The 22,386-nt window shown below is 41.0% G+C and overlaps 1 protein-coding gene across 1 annotated transcript; it reads right to left on the reverse strand.

Annotated features, from left to right (window-relative positions):
• Positions 1–1,391: 1,391 nt before the first annotated feature.
• LOC141165628 (cocaine- and amphetamine-regulated transcript protein-like) lies at positions 1,392–18,846 on the reverse strand. The gene is made up of 3 exons (XM_073651363.1): positions 18,681–18,846; positions 17,583–17,666; positions 1,392–1,829 (listed from the first exon to the last, which is right to left on the reverse strand). The coding sequence occupies exons 1-3, from the start codon at positions 18,810–18,812 to the stop codon at positions 1,722–1,724; spliced, it is 324 nt and encodes a 107-aa protein (XP_073507464.1). The 5' UTR covers positions 18,813–18,846; the 3' UTR covers positions 1,392–1,721.
• Between the last annotated feature and the right edge of the window lie 3,540 nt (positions 18,847–22,386).

A 22,386-nucleotide genomic window follows, 5' to 3' on the forward strand; every position in this document is an offset into this window, starting at 1 on the left:
ACCGTCTGCCATCTTAGCTAAAGCATGTCCACAAAAAGCTCCTTGGATCCTTCTGTGAGGCAAGGGCATAATGTTCCTGACACCACAGATGCTCCAGGAGCAGAGTTCACGCTTACTGCAGAACGTGTGACCAAGCCGACGCCAAAGGTTAGAGAAAACTTTGAGACAGCTAGAGATGAGTTCCGTGACAACTTATATGATTCATGGGGCAGAGTTGTTCACTATTTAGCAGCTCTGCCATGCTCTAACAGTGACGCAGCGCTACCAGAGACTGTCTGCAAAGTACATCACATTCCCAAGTAATTGTGACATGGATGATGCCACAATAGAGTTGGCTGAAAGGGAGAGTCTATTCAAGGAAAAGACCGCACTAGTACAAGATGCCCAGGATAAGGCAGAACTTTGCATCACACACCTCCAAGAGGTTAGGTCACATCGTATGATGTCGACCAAAAACACATCTCCAATCTTCCAGATCAACTCTAGGAAGTCAACATTGTCTGACAAGCTACTGGAAATCCGTATGACTGCAGAGAAAGCTAGAGTTAGAAGCTCCTTTGCTATGAAGGAAGCAGAGATGGAAGCCCAATTAAAAAGACAGGAAACAGAGATGGAAGCCCAATTAAAAATGCAGGAAACAGAGATGGAATCCTAATTAAAAAGCAGGAAGCAGAGATGGAGGCCTAATTAAAAATACTCCAAGCAGAAAGGGAAGAAGCAGCTTTCTCTAAACTTAAAGTCCTTGAGCAAGCACTAGGTCAAGGTGCTGATATGGACTGCCTTATTCCAGGAGAAGTGGAAGACCCAGTTGATCGCACTACTGACTATGTGCTAAGACATTTACCATCTGAACCAGCGCCACCTCCAATCTACCACACCGATACACCCACAAGGCCATGCATGTCGCCGCCTACTACTGACAAGGTAACTTCCAGCACTAACCCACAATTTAGATCACAGCCAGCAGACCCTCTAGAGACTAAACCGCAGCTTAACCCTCATGCCGCATCATTTTGCCCTGATACGTTACAGTCATATAAGCCAGAGAACTTATATACACTCCCCAGGGACACCCTCCATATTCTACCTCATCTTCATCCCTTGATCTTCCCTGATATCTTACCTCATCTCACCAAGGTACTGTGAATAAAATAGATTAAAGTTCATCATTGTATTGTCCTTTCCGGATTTACCACATCCAGCCGGTCAAGCATAGAAGTAAAGGGTTGCGAGTGACACTATCTGTCATTGCTTGTACAGAGATCCGAGCTCACATCCCTCAGACACATCGGCAGCAGAATACATGTTTTCTGGACTAAATGCAATTTTGCTGTGCAATGCATATTCATCTCTAAATAATAACTCATCATGAAATCTTACACAGTACTTACATTTATTTTAAAAACATTTTAGAGCAAAAACATGACATATATCCAGTCTTACTTCCATGTCTTTCCAAGATCTTTAACAAACCAACAGATGAAACAATGACTTGTATATGGAGGATAACAACATAGTGAATGTGAAAAGAAGCCTTTCATGTGAATCCTTTCAGGTTAAAAGTAGGGAGGGAATCTACAGAATGATCTAGGTATTTCTTCTTTAGACAATGTCACACAGAGTGGTAGTGGAAACTGAACAACGGACAAATCAATTCATCTCGCCTTGCTTTTGCTTTCATCAAGTGTCTTACTCATCATATCTCAGGTACCATACTTTGCTTACAAACATTTGAGAATATAGAAATTACAAGAAGTCCCCCTCGGACAATTACACAGCTTCCCAATTCGTGCTCCTTTCCTTACTGCACATTGCTCTCCAGCGTCACACTAATGGAAACAAAGAGATAAACAAAGAGATCAATAACGATGAACATTAATGCCCATGTAAAAGAATTGTACAGTCCAATTTCATAGTGTGACTCATAAGTGCCAATAACAATTCAAATCCTTTGAAGCACTGCACCCCAAGTTATCATTAGGATACTCAAGTTATCATATTACTAATAGTCATAGACCTTTAAAAATATATGAATATTGCATGATTATGCATGAACACCTGCTTTGCTCAAGGGGTTTCAGAAGTTGGCTCCATTCTGAAGCTGTCGTTTCATTATCAATGTATATTTATATATATATATATATATATATATATATATATATATATATATATGTGTTGATTAATGATAAAAGGGTTGGTTTTGTTTTGTTACTTTAAAGTAATAGATTTTTCAGATAGGACATAAATGTATAATCACTTGAAGCTCTACCGAACCAAGCCTCCGTTCATGCTGAGTGCATCACCACCGCTCTCTCTATTCTCCTCCTGTTCTAGTGATTAGTGATAAACGTTTTCTTTACATTGCCCATTTAAAAAAAAAAAAAGTAAATTAAAAGAAAAAAAACACCACTAACAAACAAAATGAAAAATATTTTTTTTTGTACTCTAAAAATATTGTGAAGACTGCACAGCTTCCAAACTACTTTTTTTCCATAACTCCCAGCCCATAGCATTTGAATAGACAGTTCAAATAGAAGTTTCTACAACATCTGCCATTTGTGAAAATTCTTTTATGTTTATCAGTACCTTGACAAATCAGTTAGAATAATGTTGTTCTGACTAACGGCAAAGTCTGTGTGTAAACTCGTGTTTAGTAATCCAATGTAGTAATTTGGGAAGGACATAATCCATGTGAGGTATTCCATGTCCTGTCTAGGTCCTTATCTTACTGTGATTTTCATGTTGTAAAAGGTATTTGCCAATTACATGTATATGCATGCATTCTATGATTGAACTCCTAGTGTTCTATAAATATTAGTCATCGTGTGTGCGAGTAGTGATTTTGGAACTCCCTAAAATTCTATTAATATTATCATTCCACATAGGCCAAATAAAAAAAACAAAAAATCATACATCTAAATCCAGACCTCCCATTACAAGTATTACTTTCAGGAAATAAAAATTGGTGGAAAAAGGTGCCATCGCAAAGCTAGAAGAGCTTCTACTTTTTCTAAAGTAATTATTCAAACATAATTCAAAAAACATTATTAACATTCAAAAAACATTATTAAACATTATTCAAAAAATATCAAAACCAACCAAAAATTGCAAATCACAAATATATTTTTCTGGTATTTTGCATAAACGTTACAGCAAACTTGCTGAATGTCAAAGTTTTTAAACTCAAGATACAAATTGCAAAAAAATCTGGAAACAATCTGGTCAGGTACTACAAGCATTCATCCACAAAGTATTTGGGATTTAAAGGACTCATCCAGACTTAGGCCAGGTTATCAAGAAAATACCAGGAGTTTTCAAATGTGTTCTGTAGTATGTTTGGATTTAAAACAAAAAATTTTGGCCCTGATTCATCATTTGCAGGTTTTTAACAGTTACTATTTTTTTTTTGCCTCGAGGTATTCATTGTGCCTAATTCTTCAAAATAGTGCACGTGGTTTATGAATTTTGTGCAAAAGTCAAACTTTTGTCTTTTACCTTTTTTTTGTGACTTTTTAGTGGAAAAAATCCATACATTTTTCAAAATATCACAAAAATTTCTGAAGTACAGAAAAAAAAAATGCAACTTTTCAAAAAATCGCAAATGATGATTCAAACAAAAACATCTGGAAATCCCAAATTCCACCTGTAATGGCAAACTAAAAAAAAAACTGACAGATATAAAAAAAAGTGACTTTAAAAGAGGTGAACGTTAAAAGAAGAATTATGTGCAAATTAAAACAGATGTAAAACACGAAAAAAATAGACAAAAAAAAGGCACAAATACAATAATGAATTAGGCCCTGTATGTAATTCTAGCATAAGCCTCATTTACACAGCTGTCTTAAAGTGTTCTTTCATGCAAAACCTGCGGAAAGCATGGTCTTACTGCTCTGATCACCTAAAAACAGTTTAACTTGCTTTTGGGGAGACACATGGCAGGCTTATCTTCTCAGGAACTTTCCCAATTCTCCTGCTTTATTACTTGCCATCCGCTACTTTTCAGTAGGTAGTTCCTTTTCATCAGCGTTCTGCCAGCACTTTAGGTACAGAAAATTTCTTTCTCTCACTCCCCAGACTGTTTGTAGATAACACTTGACAATAGACAGTGACAGTGGCTGGTACTTTGGAGAGATTTCTCAGTGGTAGGATAACATCATTTTTAATAAGAGGGGTGATCCTATCCCAATATGTACTGGTAGTAGGTGTAATAATAATATTACCGAATATCTCCAATTAGAAATGTAGTATATAAAAAAGTATATCAGTGGCGCTGGTAGGATCTGTCCAGTAGGCCTGCTGCAAATAAAAATAATACCACAAATTGTCCAACAATTGTAGAAATAAACTCAAAAATGCTAATTCACGCTGGGTTACTGGCTTAGAATGAGAGAATGTGAGAGGTTGATTTGTTAAAATATAATTTATTCATAAAAAGGAGGATAAACAAATAATAAAAGTAAATATACACAAAAGGAGGGGTTGTTTTTCAGTAGTGATGATACTACACCAAGAATCCAATGAGGTTTGGTTCAGGTAAGTATGGATGATGGTGTATCATATAGAGAGGATTGTAGTCCTGTTGATAGGTGGAGTCCACAAAGTATAGACTACTCTACAATAGTCCTGGGGAATAGGTACCATATTTTTCGGACTGTAAGACGCACCGGACCATAAGACGCACCACAAATTTTGGGGTGGAAAATAGGAAAAAAAATATTTTTTATAAGATGGGGGTCCATCTTTTAGTCTGAATAGGTATCTTACCTGGGGGGGCGGTGGAGCGGGGGTCACAGGAGGCAGGGTCCTTAAGGGAGCCAGGCCTGGCTCTGGTGGCCTGGGTCTGGGGGCCTGGTGGCTAGCACTGGGGGTCTGGTGCCTTGTGGCCTGGGTGCCTGGCGCTGGTGGCCTTGAGCTGGGTGCCTGGTGGCTGGCACTGGTGGCCTGGGGCTGGGGGCCTGGCACTGGTGTGCTGGAGGCCTGGTGGCTGGCTCTGAGGGCCTGGCACTGGTGGGCTGGGGCCTGGTCGCTGGCGCTGGGGGCTTGGGGCCTAGGTGCATGGGGCTGGGAGCCTGGTGGCTGGCACTGGGGGCCTCGGGCTGGGACCTGGTACCAGGGCCGGTGTCTTGCTGTGAGTGGCGTGGCAGAGCGGCGTGAGCGGCTTCCGGTGCACGCGGCCATATTTCTGAAGCTGTGATCTACAGGAAAATGGCCACTGGCGTGGCAGCGCGCATGCGCCGGCTCCGGCGGTCATTTTCCTGTGGATCATAGTTTCAGAAAGATGGCCGCACGCACCGAAAGCCACTCACGCCGCTCACAGCAAGACATCGGCCCCGGTACCCGGCAAGGCCCCGGCCTCCAGGCAGATACCGGCCTGCCTCACCTCCTCTTCTGCTGCTGCCGCCGCCTGCTGCTGCCGTCGCCTTCTGCTGCCGCCGCCTACTGCTGCCGCGATCCCACTCCACCACCGGTAAGTTACTTTCGGACCATAAGACGCACCTCCCATTTTCCTCCCAAATTTGTGGGGGGGGGGGGGGGAGTGCGTCTTATGGTCCAAAAAATATGGTAATCCCCTGGGGAGGAAGAGGAATCAGAGTGAAATATGAATAGGTGGCTCGGGGCTGCGAATAGCTAGGAGGAGTAGTCTCCCACCTTGCTGGGTGTGACGCGGGGAATAACCCCGCCCACAACCCAGCAACCACCGTGGGGACCCCAGCGCTGAGTCACGCCTCACTTGACGAGACATCAGCGGGGGGTCACGTGCTGCCTGTGAGTGGCCACCGATAGCGCCGCTCACAGACAGAAACAGCACCAGGGGGTAATTAGAAAGAAGCTTCAATTTATCATTAAAACACATTGGCATATTTTTAAAAGTACTGGACAACCCTTTTAAGGTTATTTATAAATGGGGCGGATAGGGAATTATTCCTTGGGGGATTTTTAACTGAAGTGGCAATAATATTGCTTTGGTTATTTGCCTTTTTGAAAATAAATTTAGGTCGTGCTGGTATTTTGTCGCCTAGTATTTTGTCCTCTTTTAAAATATTCCAATGTCTGCTGACAATTTTGAGGAGGAGTTGTGTGTTTGCATTGAATTGGGTGATGATTGGGATATCTGCTAGGGTCTCAGGGGGTCCTGGGTTTTTTAGGATTTTGTCAGTCAGTAGTTTTTCTCTTGGTATGTCTGAAACATTTTTTTGTGCGGCTTCAAGAAAGTCCTTTCGGTAGCCTTTTTCTAAAAAAATTTTTGTTAGGGTTTTGGCTTCTTGTTCGAAGTCTCCCATTTTTGAACAGTTCCAATGAATTCTCATATGATGGTTTCTCGGTATATTGAGTAGCCAATTTGGGAGATGGCAACTTTCTAGGGGGATGTAGCTATTGACATCTGTTGGTTTGGAGAATGTTTGTGTATATAACTGACCTTGTTCAATATAGATGTTGATGTCTAAAATATTAACCTGTTGTTGACTGGTGTTAGAAGTGAATTCAAGGTAGAATTCATTGGTATTAATCTCAGTGATAAATGTATCCAGTGACTTCTGGTCCCCTGACCAAATGAATATGATATCGTCTATGAAGCGTTGCCATAGGACCAGGGTCGCACGCAGCACGCCACCGGGGTATATGGTTGAGACCTCCCATTTGCCCACATATAGGTTAGCGTGGCTGGGCGCGAACCTGGTCCCCATAGCTGTTACCCATTCCTGGGTGTAATGGTGCATCTCATGTTGGAAGTAGTTATGCGTTAATATAAATAACATAACCATTCTGGGGGGGGTTTACTTAGTTTTTTGGAGAAAATAGGTGGCAGCTTCACAGCCTTTTTTGTGTTGTATCACAGTGTATAGTGAAAATATATCAAGGGTGCCCAGAATGTAATTGTCCTTCAAGGTAATTTCATTAAGGAGTTGTAGTACATGTTTACTATCATTGATATACGCTGGAAGTAGAGGTATTAAGTTATGGAGGTGATGGTCCACAAATCTAGAAATATTTGAGGTAAGACATTGGATCCCAGATATAATTGGTCTCCCTGGAGGGTTTGTTAGTGATTTGTGAATTTTTGCAAGGTATAAAAGACAGCCATTCTTGCGTGCAGTATGTTAATATACTTGAATTCTTGTTTATTAATATACTCAAATTCTTGTTTATTAATAAAGCCGACGTTGAGGCCTTTTGTTAGAAGGTTTTTCATTTCTCTTTGGTACGTTGGTGTTTGGTCCTCTTCAACCTTTTTATAGGTACGTGAATCACCGAAGAGTCTGGTAGCTTCCTGTCGCTATTGGTCATAGTCTAGTATGACTATACCTCCTCTCTTATCGGCAGGTCTAATCACAATATTCTGATTCGCCTGGAGTTGCCTGATTGCTCTAGGTTCTGGTAGCGATAGGTAGTTCTTAAATTTAGAGCATTTTTTGTCGCTGATAAAACCAATGTCATTAATGACATTTTTTTGGAAGCTGTGGAAGGCTTCTGAGTATTCATTGAGTGGATGAAAATTTGATTTGTTCCTTAGGTTGTTGTGGGCATACTGGGGGGTGCCAGAATTGTGTGGCTCATGGGTGTATAGGGGAGGTTCTTTTTTCATAAAGTGTTTTTTGATGGCCAGCTTCCTCATAAATTTCTTAATGCCTATAAATGTGGGGGCATTTATGCATATAGCATTTATGCATACTTTATCGAAGTGCCATAATTTATCAAAGTGCCTCGGCAGTTAGATATGGCATTTCTAATATTCATCTTTCTTCTCTTCTTACAGGTATATATTTCTCACTGCTCTACTACGTGTTATCTATTCTGAAAACTGCATTGTACCTCCATGTTACTTGCAATGCTCTGCAGGTAATCACTGGTATATATTTCTCATTCCCCTACTAGGTGTTATGTATGAAAACTGCATTGTACCTCCATGTTACTTGCAATGCTCTGCAGCTAATCACTGGTATATATTTCTCACTCCTCTACTACGTGTTATCTGTTCTAAAAACTGCATTGTACCTCCATGTTACTTGCAATGCTTTGCAGCTAATCACTGGTATATATTTCTCACTCCTCTACTACGTGTTATCTATTCTGAAAACTGCATTGTACCTCCATGTTACTTGCAATGCTCTGCAGCTAATCACTGGTATATATTTCTCACTCCTCTACTATGTGTTATCTATTCTGAAAACTGCATTGTACCTACATGTTACTGGCAATGCTCTGCAGCTAATCACTGGTATATATTTCTCACTCATCTACATTGTTTAATCCATGATACTTTAAGGTCATCACACTTACTTTAACAGTTTATGATCCATGTTGAGTTGCCAGTCTGTTTTTTTTTTCTGCAGTTTTATTGTCTCCTATTGTCTTAAGCTAGTTGATTGATTGCTAACGAGTTAAATCTGTGTAGATCTAAGCAGATACGTCCCTATATATTGAGACATAGTCAAGGGGCAGCATTTATGCGGGGGGCATTTATGCATATAGCATTTATGCATACTTTATCAAAGTGGCATAATTTATCAAAGTGCCTCGGCAGTTAGATATGGCAGTTGGACAGGGCAGGAGACAGGTAAGACATGCACAACAATTAAACAACCTTGCTTCCAGGTCATCTATTTTGCAAACAGTATTCACCATTTGTATTTGTGCCATTTACGTTCTGGCTGCTACAATCATCCACATTCACCGTTCTTCCACAAATTCTGCACACTTCATCCATATTAACCCATCTCTCCTCTCTTCTCCTATGTACAGCTGTCATGCTCTCTTCACAATGTTATACCACACAGATCCATTCATTCCCACCATACAACACAGGAAACGCTCTCACAAATCACTCAACCATCTGCTGACTCTCTGTATCTTCCTTCTCTTAGTCGTAGGTGATATTTCTCCTAATCCAGGACCCTCCAGTAATAATAACACTAACTCTTTCCCTGTTACATCCAGAAACCCTGCTAATCTGATTAATATTCCCTGAATATCATCTATCTCATTCAACTGTGCCCTTTGGAATGCGCGCTCAGCATGTAATGAAGTCTCTTACATCCATGACTTTTTCCTCTCTAATTCCCTCAACCAACTGGCTCTCACCGAAACCTGGATCCAGCAGTCGGACACCACCGTCGCTGCAGCTCTCTCCTATGGTGGCCTACACTTCTTTCATACTCCGAGACCTGACAACAGATCAGGTGGAGGTGTTGGTCTGCTTCTTTCAACAAAATGTACTTTTCAGGTTATCCCCCCAGTACCCTCCCTTATCTTCCCTTCTTTTGAGGCCCACACAGTCAGACTCTACCGGCCCTTCTCCCTGCGAGTGGCGGTTGTCTATCGCCCTCCAGGTCCCTCTCGTCAGTTCCTGGATCACTTTGCTGCCTGGCTTCCAAATTTTCCATCCTGCGACATCCCCACGATAATCATGGGAGATTTTAACATCCCAATTGGAGATCTCCTTTCCCCATCTGCCGCTCATCTTTTATCGCTAACGTCCTCCTTCGGCCTTTGCTCAGTACATGACTTTACTAACTCTCCCCTTCCACTCTCTGACCATAATCTTCTTTCATTCTCTGTCAAGAACTGTGACTCTATTCAAGACACCCCCACTTTCCACACTTATAGAAACATACGTGCCATTAACACCCAGAAATTTATGAAAAAGTTGCAATCATCATTGGCCCCAATCTCCTCCCTCTCATGTCCCGACTCTGCATTCAAGCATTATAACAAAATAATGCTATGCGCCCTGGATGAAGCCGCACCTCCTACACAAAGAAGAATTCGGCATAGATGGCGACAACCCTGGCACACGCCTCAAACACGTCTTCTCCAGCGGTGCTCCAGGTGCGCTGAACGGCTGTGGAGAAAATCTAATCTGCCCGAAGATTTCCTCCATTATAAATTTATGCTGAAAACATATAACTCTGCGCTTCACCTCTCCAAACAAACGTACTTTAACAACCTCATAATCTCACTTTCCAATAATCCTAAATGCCTCTTTGACACGTTTCATTCTCTCCTCAATCAAACAGCACAGGCCCCGACCACCGACCTCAGTGCTGACGATCTAGCCAATTATTTCAAAGAAAAAATTTACCATATCCGACAGGAAATTTTCTCCCAATCCCCAAACGTTATGCATGCTCTCCCCTGTCACATTGTATCTTGCTCACTTTCTGACTTCGAACCAGTCACGGAAGATGAAGCGATCAGGCTCCTTGCATCTTCCCGCCCTACCACCTGCACCAGTGACCCTATTCCCTCACATCTCCTTCAGTCCCTTTCTCCAGCTGTCACCACTCACCTAACTAAAATTTTCAACCTCTCCCTCTCATCTGGTATCTTTCCCTCTTCTTTTAAACATGCCAGCATACATACATTACTTAAAAAACCATCCCTTGACCAGAACTGCACTGCCAACTACAGACCTGTTTCCAATCTTCCCTTTATCTCTAAACTCCTGGAATGCCTGGTCCATTCCCGTCTAATCCGCTATCTCTCAGACAACGCTCTTCTTGACCCTTTACAATCTGGTTTTTCCTCTTTACATTCTACTGAAACTGCCCTCACTAAAGTCTCTAATGATCTACTAACAGCTAAATCTAATGGTCACTACTCCCTGCTGATTCTCCTGGATCTCTCTGCAGCATTCGACACTGTGGATCACCAGCTCCTCCTCTCTATGCTCCACACTATTGGCCTCAAGGACACTGTTCTCTCCTGGTTCTCCTCCTATCTCTCTGACCGCTCCTTCTCTGTGTCTTTTGCCGGCTCCTCCTCCTCTCTCCTTCCCCTTACTGTCGGGGTTCCTCAAAGATCTGTCCTAGGCCCCCTTCTTTTCTCCTTATACACCGCTCCTATCAGACAAACAATCAGCAGATTCGGTTTTCAGTACCATCTCTGTGCTGATGACACCCAATTATACACCTCTGCTCCGGACATCACCCCTGCATTACTACAAAAGACCAGTGATTTTCTTTCTGCTGTGTCTAACATTATGTCCTCCCTCTGTCTAAAACTGAATCTGTCAAAAACTGAACTACTCGTATTTCCTCCCTCCACTAACCTACCTGTGCCCGATATTGCCATTTCCGTTTGTGGCTCAACCATCACTCCCCAGCAACAAGCCCGCTGTCTTGGGGTCATTTTTGATTCAGATCTTTCCTTCACTCCTCATATCAAATCACTCGCTCGTTCATGTCATCTACACCTCAAAAACATCTCAAGAATCAGGACGTTTCTCACCTTTGACTCGGCAAAAATTCTTACTATAGCTCTTATTCATTCTCGTCTCGACTATTGCAACTCTGTACTAATCGGTCTCCCTCTTACTAAACTCTCCCCTCTCCAATCCGTCCTTAACGCAGCAGCCAGGATCATATTCCTCGCCAACCGCTACACCGATGCCTCTTCCCTGTGCCAGTCATTGCATTGGTTGCCCATCCAATATAGAGTTCAATTTAAACTTATCACGCTTACCCACAAAGCGCTCCATGCTTCAGCACCGCCATACATCTCCTCCCTTGTCTCAGTCTACCACCCTACACGTGCCCTGCGTTCTGCCAATGACTTAAAACTAAAATTCTCCATAATCCGAACTTCCCACTCCCGTCTCCAAGATTTCTCGCGTGCTGCGCCAATTCTTTGGAATGCACTACCCAGGACAGTTCGATTAATTCCCAATACCCACAGTTTCAAGCGGACCCTAAAAACCCATTTCTTTAGACTTGCGTATCGCCTCCACACACTATCTGTCCGTCCCAGTTTTCCCCCATATTAAAATCTTCTTCAATTTCAGGTTCATACCAACCATGCACTTAATAGCCTCGGTCAGGACTGTACACATACTGGCTGGCGACCAGTCCATGTATTATTATTTATCCTATTTAGTATATCAAGGCTGCATTATATAATATATGTACATTTTACCTTTTGTGTCTCCCCCATTTCCTCATAGACTGTAAGCTTGTGAGCAGGGCCCTCACTCCTTTTGATATGAGATATACTTATTCTGTATTGATTGTATAAGCCCCCCCTAAAATTGTAAAGTGCTGCGGAATATGTTGGCGCTATAAAAATAAAAATTATTATTATTATTATAAACGCCTTCCAACCGCCCACAAATCCAAAAAAGAACCATCAACTCAGAGGGGCTGCAGTGGGGGGCAATTCACCAAAAAGAAGAAAAAACAACACAAGGAAATAAAGGAACATAATCCTAACATTTTTAACCTTAGTCAGTACTGTCTGAAAACCAATGAAATTTCCCTACTAAACAAATGTTTAAAATACGCCCCCACCTCAAAATTCAATAAATTTCAGGCATTTCCCGACACCAACGTACCAAAGAGAAATGAAAACCCTTTTAACAAAGGGCCTCAACGCCGGCTTTATTAATAAACAAGAATTTGAGTATATTAACATACTGCACCCAAGAATGTCTGTCTTTTATACCTCTCAAAAATCCACAAATCACTTACAAACCCTCCAGGTAGACCAATTATATCCGGGATCCAATGTTTTACCTCAAATCTTTCTAGATTTGTGGACCATCACCTCCATAACGTAGTACCTCTACTTTCAGCGTATATCAAGGATAGTAAACATGTACTACAACTCCTTAACGGAATTACCTGGAAGGACAATTACATTCTGGGCACCCTTGATATATCTTCACTATACACGGTGATACAACACAAAAAAGGCTGTGAAGCTGCCACCTATTTTCTCTAAAAACTAGGTAAAACCCCCCCTGAACAAATCACATTCATTCAAGAAGGTATGTTATTTATATTAACGCATAACTACTTCCAACATGAGATGCACCATTACACCCAGGAATGTGGGACGGCTATGGGGACCAGGTTTGCACCCAGCTACGTTAACCTATATGTGGGCAGATGGAACGACTTAACCATATACCCCGGTGGCGTGCTGTGCGCGAACCTGGTCCTATGGCAACGCTTCATAGACGATATCATATTCAATTGGCCAGGGGACCAGAAGTCACTGGATACATTTATCACTGAGATTAATACCAATGAATTCTACCTTGAATTCACTAATAACACCAGTCAACAACAGGTTAATTTTTTAGACATCAACATCTATATTGGACAAGGTCAGTTATGTACACAAACATTCTCCAAACCAACAGATGTCAATAGCTACATCCCCCTAGAAAGTTGCCATCTCCCAAATTGGCTACTCAATATACCGAGAAACCATCATATGAGAATTTATCAGAATTGTTCAAAATTGAGAGACTTCGAATAACAAGCCAAAACCCTAACAAAAGTTTTTTAGAAAAAGGCTACCGAAAGGACTTTCTTGAAGCCGCACAAAAAAATGTTTCAGACATACCAAGAAAAACTACTGACTGACAAAATCCTAAAAAACCCAGGACCCCCTGAGACCCTAGCAGATATCCCAATCATCACCCAATTCAGCGCAAACACACAACTCCTCCTCAAAATTGTCAGCAGACATTGGAATATTTTAAAAGAGGACAAAATACTAGGCGACAAAATACCAGCACGACCTAAATTTATTTTCAAAAAGGCAAATAACCAAAGCAATATTATTGCCACTTCAGTTAAAAATCCCCTAAGGAATAATGCCCTATCCGCCCCATTTACACATTTACAAATAACCTTAAAGGTTTTTTTCCATGTAAAAAAATGCTCATTGTGTAAACACTTCCCGAAAATGACCAAAACGAATTCCCCATTACTGACTGTATTACGTGCTCCACAAAAGGGTTAATGTATGATCTGAAATTCCCCTGTGACAAACTATACATCGGCCGAACTAAGCGCCCTATGTCCAAAAGAATCAGCGAACACCTTAGGAATATTAAAAATATTATTATTTTATTATTTATTTATCCTCCTTTTTATTGATTAAATTTTATTGTAACAAATCAACTTCTCACATTCTCTCATTCTAATCCAGTAGCCCAGCGCGAATTAGCATTTTTGATTTTATTTCTAGAAATGTAGTATAGTTCTTCTAATTTGCTATGTTGCTTACCCCATATAGAGGGAATTTCAGTAGCTTAGGTATCCATGGTTATGACCACTTACAGCTAGCTAACTAACTGTCACTATATGGTCATAACCGTGGATACCTAAGCTACTGCAATACCTGCACGTTGGGTAAGTGACATAGTGAATCAAAAGAACTAAACTACATTTCTAATTGGAGGCATTTTCTAATATTATTATTACACCTACTACATATTGGGATAGGATCTTGAAGATGGGAATATCCCTTTAAAGTAAATTGCCGATTGCCGTTGTATCTTTAAATGAAATCAATTAGATGTCTAAAAGTACAGTGGCCATTTGAGCCTCCGTATAACTGTAGAGATGTTCAGGTCCATAATACAGCACCCACAGAAGTGTCAAGGGATCTCTATTGTACCTCCATATGCCCTAAATTTCAGTACAGAAATTATTTAGATGTTAGATTTGGCATGAATGGTCATTTGCTGCCATTTCACAGAAGTAATTTCTCTTATTGGCCTTGCCGTATGGAGGCACTATATGCTTCCTAATGCTGAACCACAAGGAATCTATGTGCAGGTAATGAAAGAAAGAAGAGGGCTAGCCAAAAATTATGGCATTCTAAACAACCATTTTCAATGCGCATAGAGTGAAATGCCACTTCCTATGTTACTATATTATATGCTACAGGTCTTGTATGTTTCTTTTTTTTCTAAACACATACAAATGCCATTCCAGTAAGCTGTGCTACAGATTTGCCTAATCTAAGTAGATATGTATTTCCATGTGTAATATGGCCTAGGTGCAATATGGTTCAAGGCATATCCTTGCTAGCTAAAGGTTCCATCTTCTGGTAATCTACATGATGTCACAGCATTACCTAATGATATACTCTTTTGCCATAGCAGATATAATAACTGTGATATAACTGAGAAATGGGATCTAAGGGGTAACGTTTCTCCTTGTGGAGAGTGCAATGCCTAGCATGTCAGAGTGAGGAGACTTATAGGCCATGCATGCTCCTCTGGGAAATTAAATATTCAAATTGGCCCTTCAGAGAGGAAGAGGATTGAACTCTAGCGCCACCTATTGAAAGTAGCAATCCTAAAAGTCAATATCGACCCTTTAACGTGAATTGCCATATGACTTAGGATAAAAGTTATATGGCAAGATTCGTTAAAGGGTCTATATTGACTTTTAGGATTGCTACTTTCAATAGGTGGCGCTAGAGTTCAATCCTCTTCCTCTCTGAAGAGACAATTTGAATGTAACTGAGAAATGCATAGCATCAATAGTTGCAAGTGATATATTTTGGGCTACAATGCACAGTTGGCTGGAGATATAACATCTGGATGACTTAAACAACATTTTCTTCAAGTTTGATTTATGATATATTTATATTTAATTTTATAAATTCTCGCCATGTATTTTCAAGACTACGTCTACAACTTAAAGTAAGGAGATAACATTTTCCTAAGTAATTTGTCATTCTTCTTTAAAGGGGTATTCCCATCTCCAATATCCTATCCCAATATGTACACTGCTCAAAAAAATAAAGGGAACACTCAAATAACACATCCTAGATCTGAATGAATGAAATATTCTCATTGAATACTTTGTTCTGTACAAAGTTGAATGTGCTGACAACAAAATCACACAAAAATCATCAATGGAAATCAAATTTATTAACCAATGGATGCCTGGATTTGGAGTCACCCCCAAAATTAAAGTGGAAAAACACAATACAGGCTGATCCAACTTTGATGTAATGTCCTTAAAACAAATCAAAATGAGGCTCAGTATTGTATGTGGCCTCCACGTGCCTGTATGACCTCCCTACAATGCCTGGGCATGCTCCTGATGAGGTTGCAGATGGTTTCCTGTGGGATCTCCTCCCAGACCTGGACTAAAGCATCCGCCAAGTCCTGGACAGTCTGTGGTGCAACGTGACATTGGTGGATGGAGCGAGACATGATGTCCCAGATGTGCTCAATCGGATTCAGGTCTGGGGAACGGGCGGACCAGTCTATAGCTTCAATGCCTTCATCTTGCAGGAACGGCTGACACACTCCAGCCACATGAGGTCTGGCATTGTCCTGCATAAGGAGGAACCCAAGGCCAACTGCACCAGCATATGGTCTCACAAGGGATCTGAGGATCTCATCTCGGTACGTAATGGCAGTCAGGCTACCTCTGGCGAGCACAAGGAGGGCTGTGCGGCCCTCCAAAGAAATGCCACCCCACACCATTACTGACCCGCTGCCAAACCGGTCATGCTGAAGGATGTTGCAGGCAGCAGATCGCTCTCCACGGCGTCTCCAGTCTCTGTCACGTCTGTCACATGTGCTCAGTGTGAACCTGCTTTCATCTGTGAAGAGCACAGGGCGCCAGTGGGGACTTTGCCAATCCTGGTGTTCTTTGGCAAATGCCAAGCGTCCTGCATGGTGTTGGGCTGTGAGCACAACCCCCATCTGTGGATGTCGGACCCTCATACCCCCCTCATGAAGTCGGTGTCTAACCATTTGTGCAGACACATGCACATTTGTGGCCTGCTGGAGGTCATTTTGCAGGGCTCTGGCAGTGCTCCTCCTGTTCTTCTTTGCACAAAGGCGGAGGTAACGGTCCTGCAGCTGGGTTGTTGCCCTCTTACAGCCCCCTCCACGACTCCTGGTGTACTGGCCTGTCTCCTGGTAGCGCCTCCAGCCTCGGGACACTACGCTGACAGACACAGCAAACCTTCTTGCCACAGCTCGCATTGATGTGCCATCCTGGATGAGCTGAACTACCTGAGCAACTTCTGTGGGTTGTAGAGTCCGTCTCATGCTACCACGAGTGTGAAAGCACAACCAACATTCAAAAGTGACCAAAACATAAGCCAGAAAGCATTGGTACTGAGATGTGGTCTGTGGTCCCCACCTGCAGAACCACTCCTTTACTGAGGGTGTCTTGATAATTGCCAATAATTTCCATCTATTGTCTATTCCATTTGCACAACAGCATGTGAAATTGATTGTCAATCAGTGTTGCTTCCTAAGTGGACAGTTTGATTTCACAGAAATTTGTTTTACTTGGAGTTATATTCTGTTGTTGAAGTGTTCCCTTTATTTTTTGAGCAGTGTAGTAGGTGTAATAATAATAATAATAATAATAATAATAATAATAGCAAATACCTCCAATTAGAAATGTAGTATAGTATTTTTGATTCGCCATGTCTCTTTCTTCATGTACAGGCATCGCAGGACCTTAGGTATCCATGGTTACGACCACTAGCAACTAGCTAACTAACTGTGACTTTATCAGTGGACGTAACCATGGATACCTAAGGTCCTGCGATGCCTGCACATGAGGAAAGAGAGATAGTGAATCAGAAAAAATCTACTACATTTTTAATCAGAGATATTTGCTAATATTACTATTATTACACCTACTACATATTGGGATAGGATCTTGGAGATGGGAATACCCCTTTAATGAAAAAATAAAGTAAAAACAAACAGAATTATTTTGGGGGTACATTTTTGGATATTAATTGTCAGATGTTTTTATTTCTATTACTTCTAGTAAATGCAATGTGTAATAGTCACCACTTACCGAAGGCACCCATCCCAGCTTTTTGTCCAGAGGAAGAATCCTTTTGCTTTTGAGTTTCTCCAGCACTTCCTGTAAAGCTTCTATCTAAAATATGAAGTATATATGTCATTTTCATGCTGTATAATTTCTTAGAGGGGTTTTCCAGTCTTATCACAAATCAGTCATTACTGGCCGATCACTGGGGTTCTGACTGCAGGAACACTCGCAAAAAATAATTCAAGTGAATAACATGGTGGTGCACTTTGATAGATGGGATACTGACAAAAAATATACCAAACTTAGCAGTTTCTTCATTATAGTATTCAGTGGGGATCCTAATGGTCAGTCCCCCAAAATCTGCAATTATAGCATATCCTGTGTAAAATGGAGAATGCCTTTAAAGTGGACCTGACAATTGCATTCCCTAAATAAATACATTTTTCTTTCCCTAACTCGTGGCACTACAGGATTTATAGAATTTAAAAAAAGGTCTGCTTTTCTTATGTGGTTTTATGCCAGGTATTATGGTGATAGAAGAGAAGGGTTGCTGTCATCACATCCTGCATCCCTTCCTCTTCAGTGGGGACACATAAGTGCCAAAACATCTCCTTTAAATATATATTATAAATTTGAGAATTGCGAAATTGCAGTTCACTAAAGCCCTATTCACATCACATTGTAAGTCTCCGTTCGACATTCCTTATAAGCTAGGAGACGTTCCCTGCGACATAGTCCTCCGATGGTTGGCTGCAACACATTGCACTGTTTAGGCATACAGTGGAAAGGAACACTACCTATAGGATTCCATAGCAAAGAGGAATATATACCATATGGTAGACTTTTTTATATATATTCCTACAATATTTCTAAGAAATAATGTAATTTAACAAAAAATTAATTATAGTAACATATAGCAACTTAACAGAGGCAGATTGGACACTTTGTTGGGTGAAGGCAGCTGTATGGATACACTTGGCATAACACAACAGGAACTTTTCCCAGTATATATGCCAAGCAGAGGGCCATAACATGATGTTCACCCAAGTAATAAGCATAAGTTTACCAAAGCTGACTATCTAGACGCACAGGATTTTACAAGCTCTTTAAGTATAATCTTACCAGCTCCTTTTCTTCCTGGCTATTGTTGTCAGAGATTTCTGCTGATCTGACCCCAACTGTCTCCTCGCTGCACACCAGCAGCATTAATAGGGACAAGGAGACATAGATGAGCGGTAGCCGACTGCTCAGCATGGTGCAGGTCCAGTGGATCCCTTTTACCTGAGCTGTCTATGGTCCTGATTCTTTCTTTTATACCTATCTGTACACAATCATTATCATTATTACGTCAGTCTAGTTCTTCCTCCACCGGATTTGCTAATGTTTTTTGTTTGCAGAAACATCACCCCTCTTCCTGAAGTGCACGTTTTTCTATTAACCCATTGACTTTAACAGAGAATGCTTGAAACATATATTACATGTCATTTATTATAAAGTAATACAGCTATACCCCGGGGAGTCTCAATGGATTAAGAGGTGGGAGGTTTTGTAGGCATTGGATAATTAGAATACATTACCTAATGCATGACACGTTAACCCTTTTGACTATGTAAAAGCACCATTTACAGCGCCAAGAAAAAGTATTCATAGCCCATGAACTTTCCACCCTTTTTCACGTTACACCCATAAACCTAAATTAATTTTATTGGGATTATATGTAATATGCCAACACAAAGTAGCAAGTATTTGTGAAGTGTAAAGGAAATCATATATGGTTTTCTAATTATTTTAAAAATATTAATTTGACAATTGTGACGTTCATTTGTATTCAGCCCCTTTGTAATATGATACAGTCCCCTAAATAAAATCCTGAGTGACAAATTGCTTCCATAAGTCACATAATTAGCACACTGAGTCCACCTGTGTGTAATTTATTCCCAGTATGACTACAGCTGTTTTGTGAAGGCCTCAGAGATTTGATTAAAACATTAGAGATGAAACAGCATCATGAAAACCAAGGAACACAACAGACAGGTCAGGGATAAAGTTGTGGAGAAGAGTAAACCAGGGTTAGGTTATAACAAAAAATAACCCAAGCTCTGAACATTTGACACAGCACTGTTCAATCCATCATCCAAAAATGGAAGGAGTATGGCACAATTGCAAACCTACCAAGACATGGCCGTCCACCTAAACTGACATCCCAAGCAAGGCAAGCACTGATTAGAGAACCAACCAAGAGGCTCATGGTCACTCTGTAGGAGCTTACAGTGGGTATGGAAAGTATTCAGACCCCTTTAAATTTTTCACTCTTGGTTTCATTGCAGCCATTTGGTAAATTCTAAAAATTTCATTTTTTTCTCATTAATGTACACTCTGCACCCCATCTTGACTGAAAAAAAAATGTAGACATTTTTTGCAAATTTATTCTAAAAGAAAATCTGAAATATCACATGGTCATAAGTATTCAGACCCTTTGCTCAGACACTCATATTTAAGTCACATGTTGTCAATTTCCTTGTGATCCTCTTGAGATGGTTCTACTCCTTCATTGGAGTCCAGCTGTGTTTAATTAAACTGATAGGACTTGATTTGGAAAGGCACACATCTGTCTATATAAGACCTCACAGCTCACAGTTAATGTCAGACCAAATGAGAATCATGAGCTCAAAGGAACTGCCCAAGGAGCTCAGAGACAGAATTGTGGCAAGGCACAGATCTGGCCAAGGTTACAAAAGAATTTCTGCATTACTCAAGGTTCCTAAGAGCACGGTGGCCTCCATAATCATTAAATGGAAGAAGTTTGGGACCACCAGAAGTCTTCCTAGACCTGGCCATCCAGCCAAACTGAGCAATCGTGGGAGTAGAGCCTTGGTGAGAGAGGTAAAGAAGAACCCCAAGATCACTGTGGCTGAGCTCCAGAGATGCAGTAGGGAGATGGCAGAAAGTTCCACAAAGTCAACTATCACTGCAGCCCTCCACCAGTCTGGCCTATATGGCAGAGTGGCCCGACGGAAGCCTCTCCTCAGTGCAAGACATATGAAAGCCCGCATAGAGTTTGCTCAAAAACACATGAAGGATTCCCAGAATATGAGAAATAAGATTCTCTGGTCTGTTGAGACGAAGATAGAACTTTTTGGTGATAATTCTAAGCGGTATGTGTGGAGAAAATCAGGCACTGCTCATCACCTGCCCAATACAATCCCAACAGTAAAACATGGTGGTTGCAGCATCATGCTATGGGGGTATTTTTCAGCTGCAGGGACAGGATGACTGGTTGCAATTTAATGAAACATGAATGCGGCCAAGTACAGAGATATCCTGGATGAAAACCTCTTCCACAGTGCTCTGGACCTCAGACTTGGCCAAAGGTTCACCTTCCAACAAGACAATGACCCTAAGCACACAGCTAAAATAACAAAGGAGTGGCTTCAGAACAACTCTGTCACCATTCTTGACTGGCCCAGCCAGAGCCCTGACCTAAACCCAATTGAGCATCTCTGGAGAGACCTGAAAATGGCTGTCCACCAACATTCACCATCCAACCTGACGGAACTAGAGAGGATCTGCAAGGAAGAATGACAGAGGATCCCCAAATCCAGGTGTGAAAAACTTTCCCAAGAAGACTCATGGCTGTACTAGCTCAAAAGGGTGCTTCTACTCAATACTGAGCAAAGGGTCTGAATATTTATGACCATGTGATAGTTCAGTTTTTCTTTTTTAATAAATTTGCAAAAATCTCTACATTTCTGGGTTTTTTTTCAGTCAAGATGGGGTACAGAGTGTACTTTAATGAGAAAAAATAATGAATTTTTTTGGTTTACCAAATGGCTGGAATGAAACAAAGAGTGAAAAATTTAAAGGGGTCTGAATACTTTTTGGACCTACTGTAGATGGGAAAATCTGTCGACAGGACAACTATTACTCGTACATGCCACAAATCTGGCCTTAGTGGATGAATGGCTAGAGGAAAGCCATTTTAAAAAGTCCTGTTTTCAGTTTGCAAACGCTCTTGTAAGGGGACACAACTAGCATGTGGAAGAATGTGCTATGGTCAGATGAGACCAAAGTAGAACTTTTTGGGCTAAATGCAAAACGCTATGTGTGGTAGAAAAGTAACACTGCACATTACCCTGAAAACACCATCCCCACCGTCAAACATGGTGGTGACAGCATCATACTGTAGGAATGCTTTTCCTCCGCAGGTACAGAGAAGCTAGTCAGAGTTGCTGGGAAGATGGATGGAGCTAAATGCAGGAGGAAAACCTTGTTAGAGGCTGCAAAAGACATGAGATTGGCGCATAGGTTCACCTTTCAACAGGACAACGACCCTAAACATAATGCCAAAGCTACATTTAAATGGTTTAGATCAAAGCATATTCATCTGTTTGAACAGCTCAGTCAAAGTCCAGATCTAAATCCCATTGAGAATCTGTGGCAAGATGCTAAAATTTCTGTTCACAGACGCTCTTCATCCAACCTCACTGAGCTAGAGCTAGTTTGCAAAGAAGAAGGGGCACAATTTTCAGCCTCTAGATGTGCAAAGCTAGTAGAAACATATCCCAAAAGACTTGCAGCAGTAATTACAGCGAAATCTGGTCCTACAAAATATTGACTCAGTGGCTGAATACAAATACATCACTATTTTCAGATTCATATTTTTAAAATATTTAGAAAACCATGTATCATTGGAAAAGTATGAATACTTTTTTAAGGCATTATATTTATTGTATACAAATACATATATGATATCTTTAATTCTGAAAGGTGGTACTAATAAAATCTGAGTTTTCTGATATTATTATGGAGTTTTCGCTCTGGTAAATGA

This window comes from Phyllobates terribilis, unplaced genomic scaffold (assembly GCF_046119375.1).
Source record: "Phyllobates terribilis strain yellow unplaced genomic scaffold, ASM4611937v1 Scaffold_1__5_contigs__length_1240528914, whole genome shotgun sequence".
Lineage (NCBI taxonomy): Eukaryota > Metazoa > Chordata > Amphibia > Anura > Dendrobatidae > Phyllobates > Phyllobates terribilis.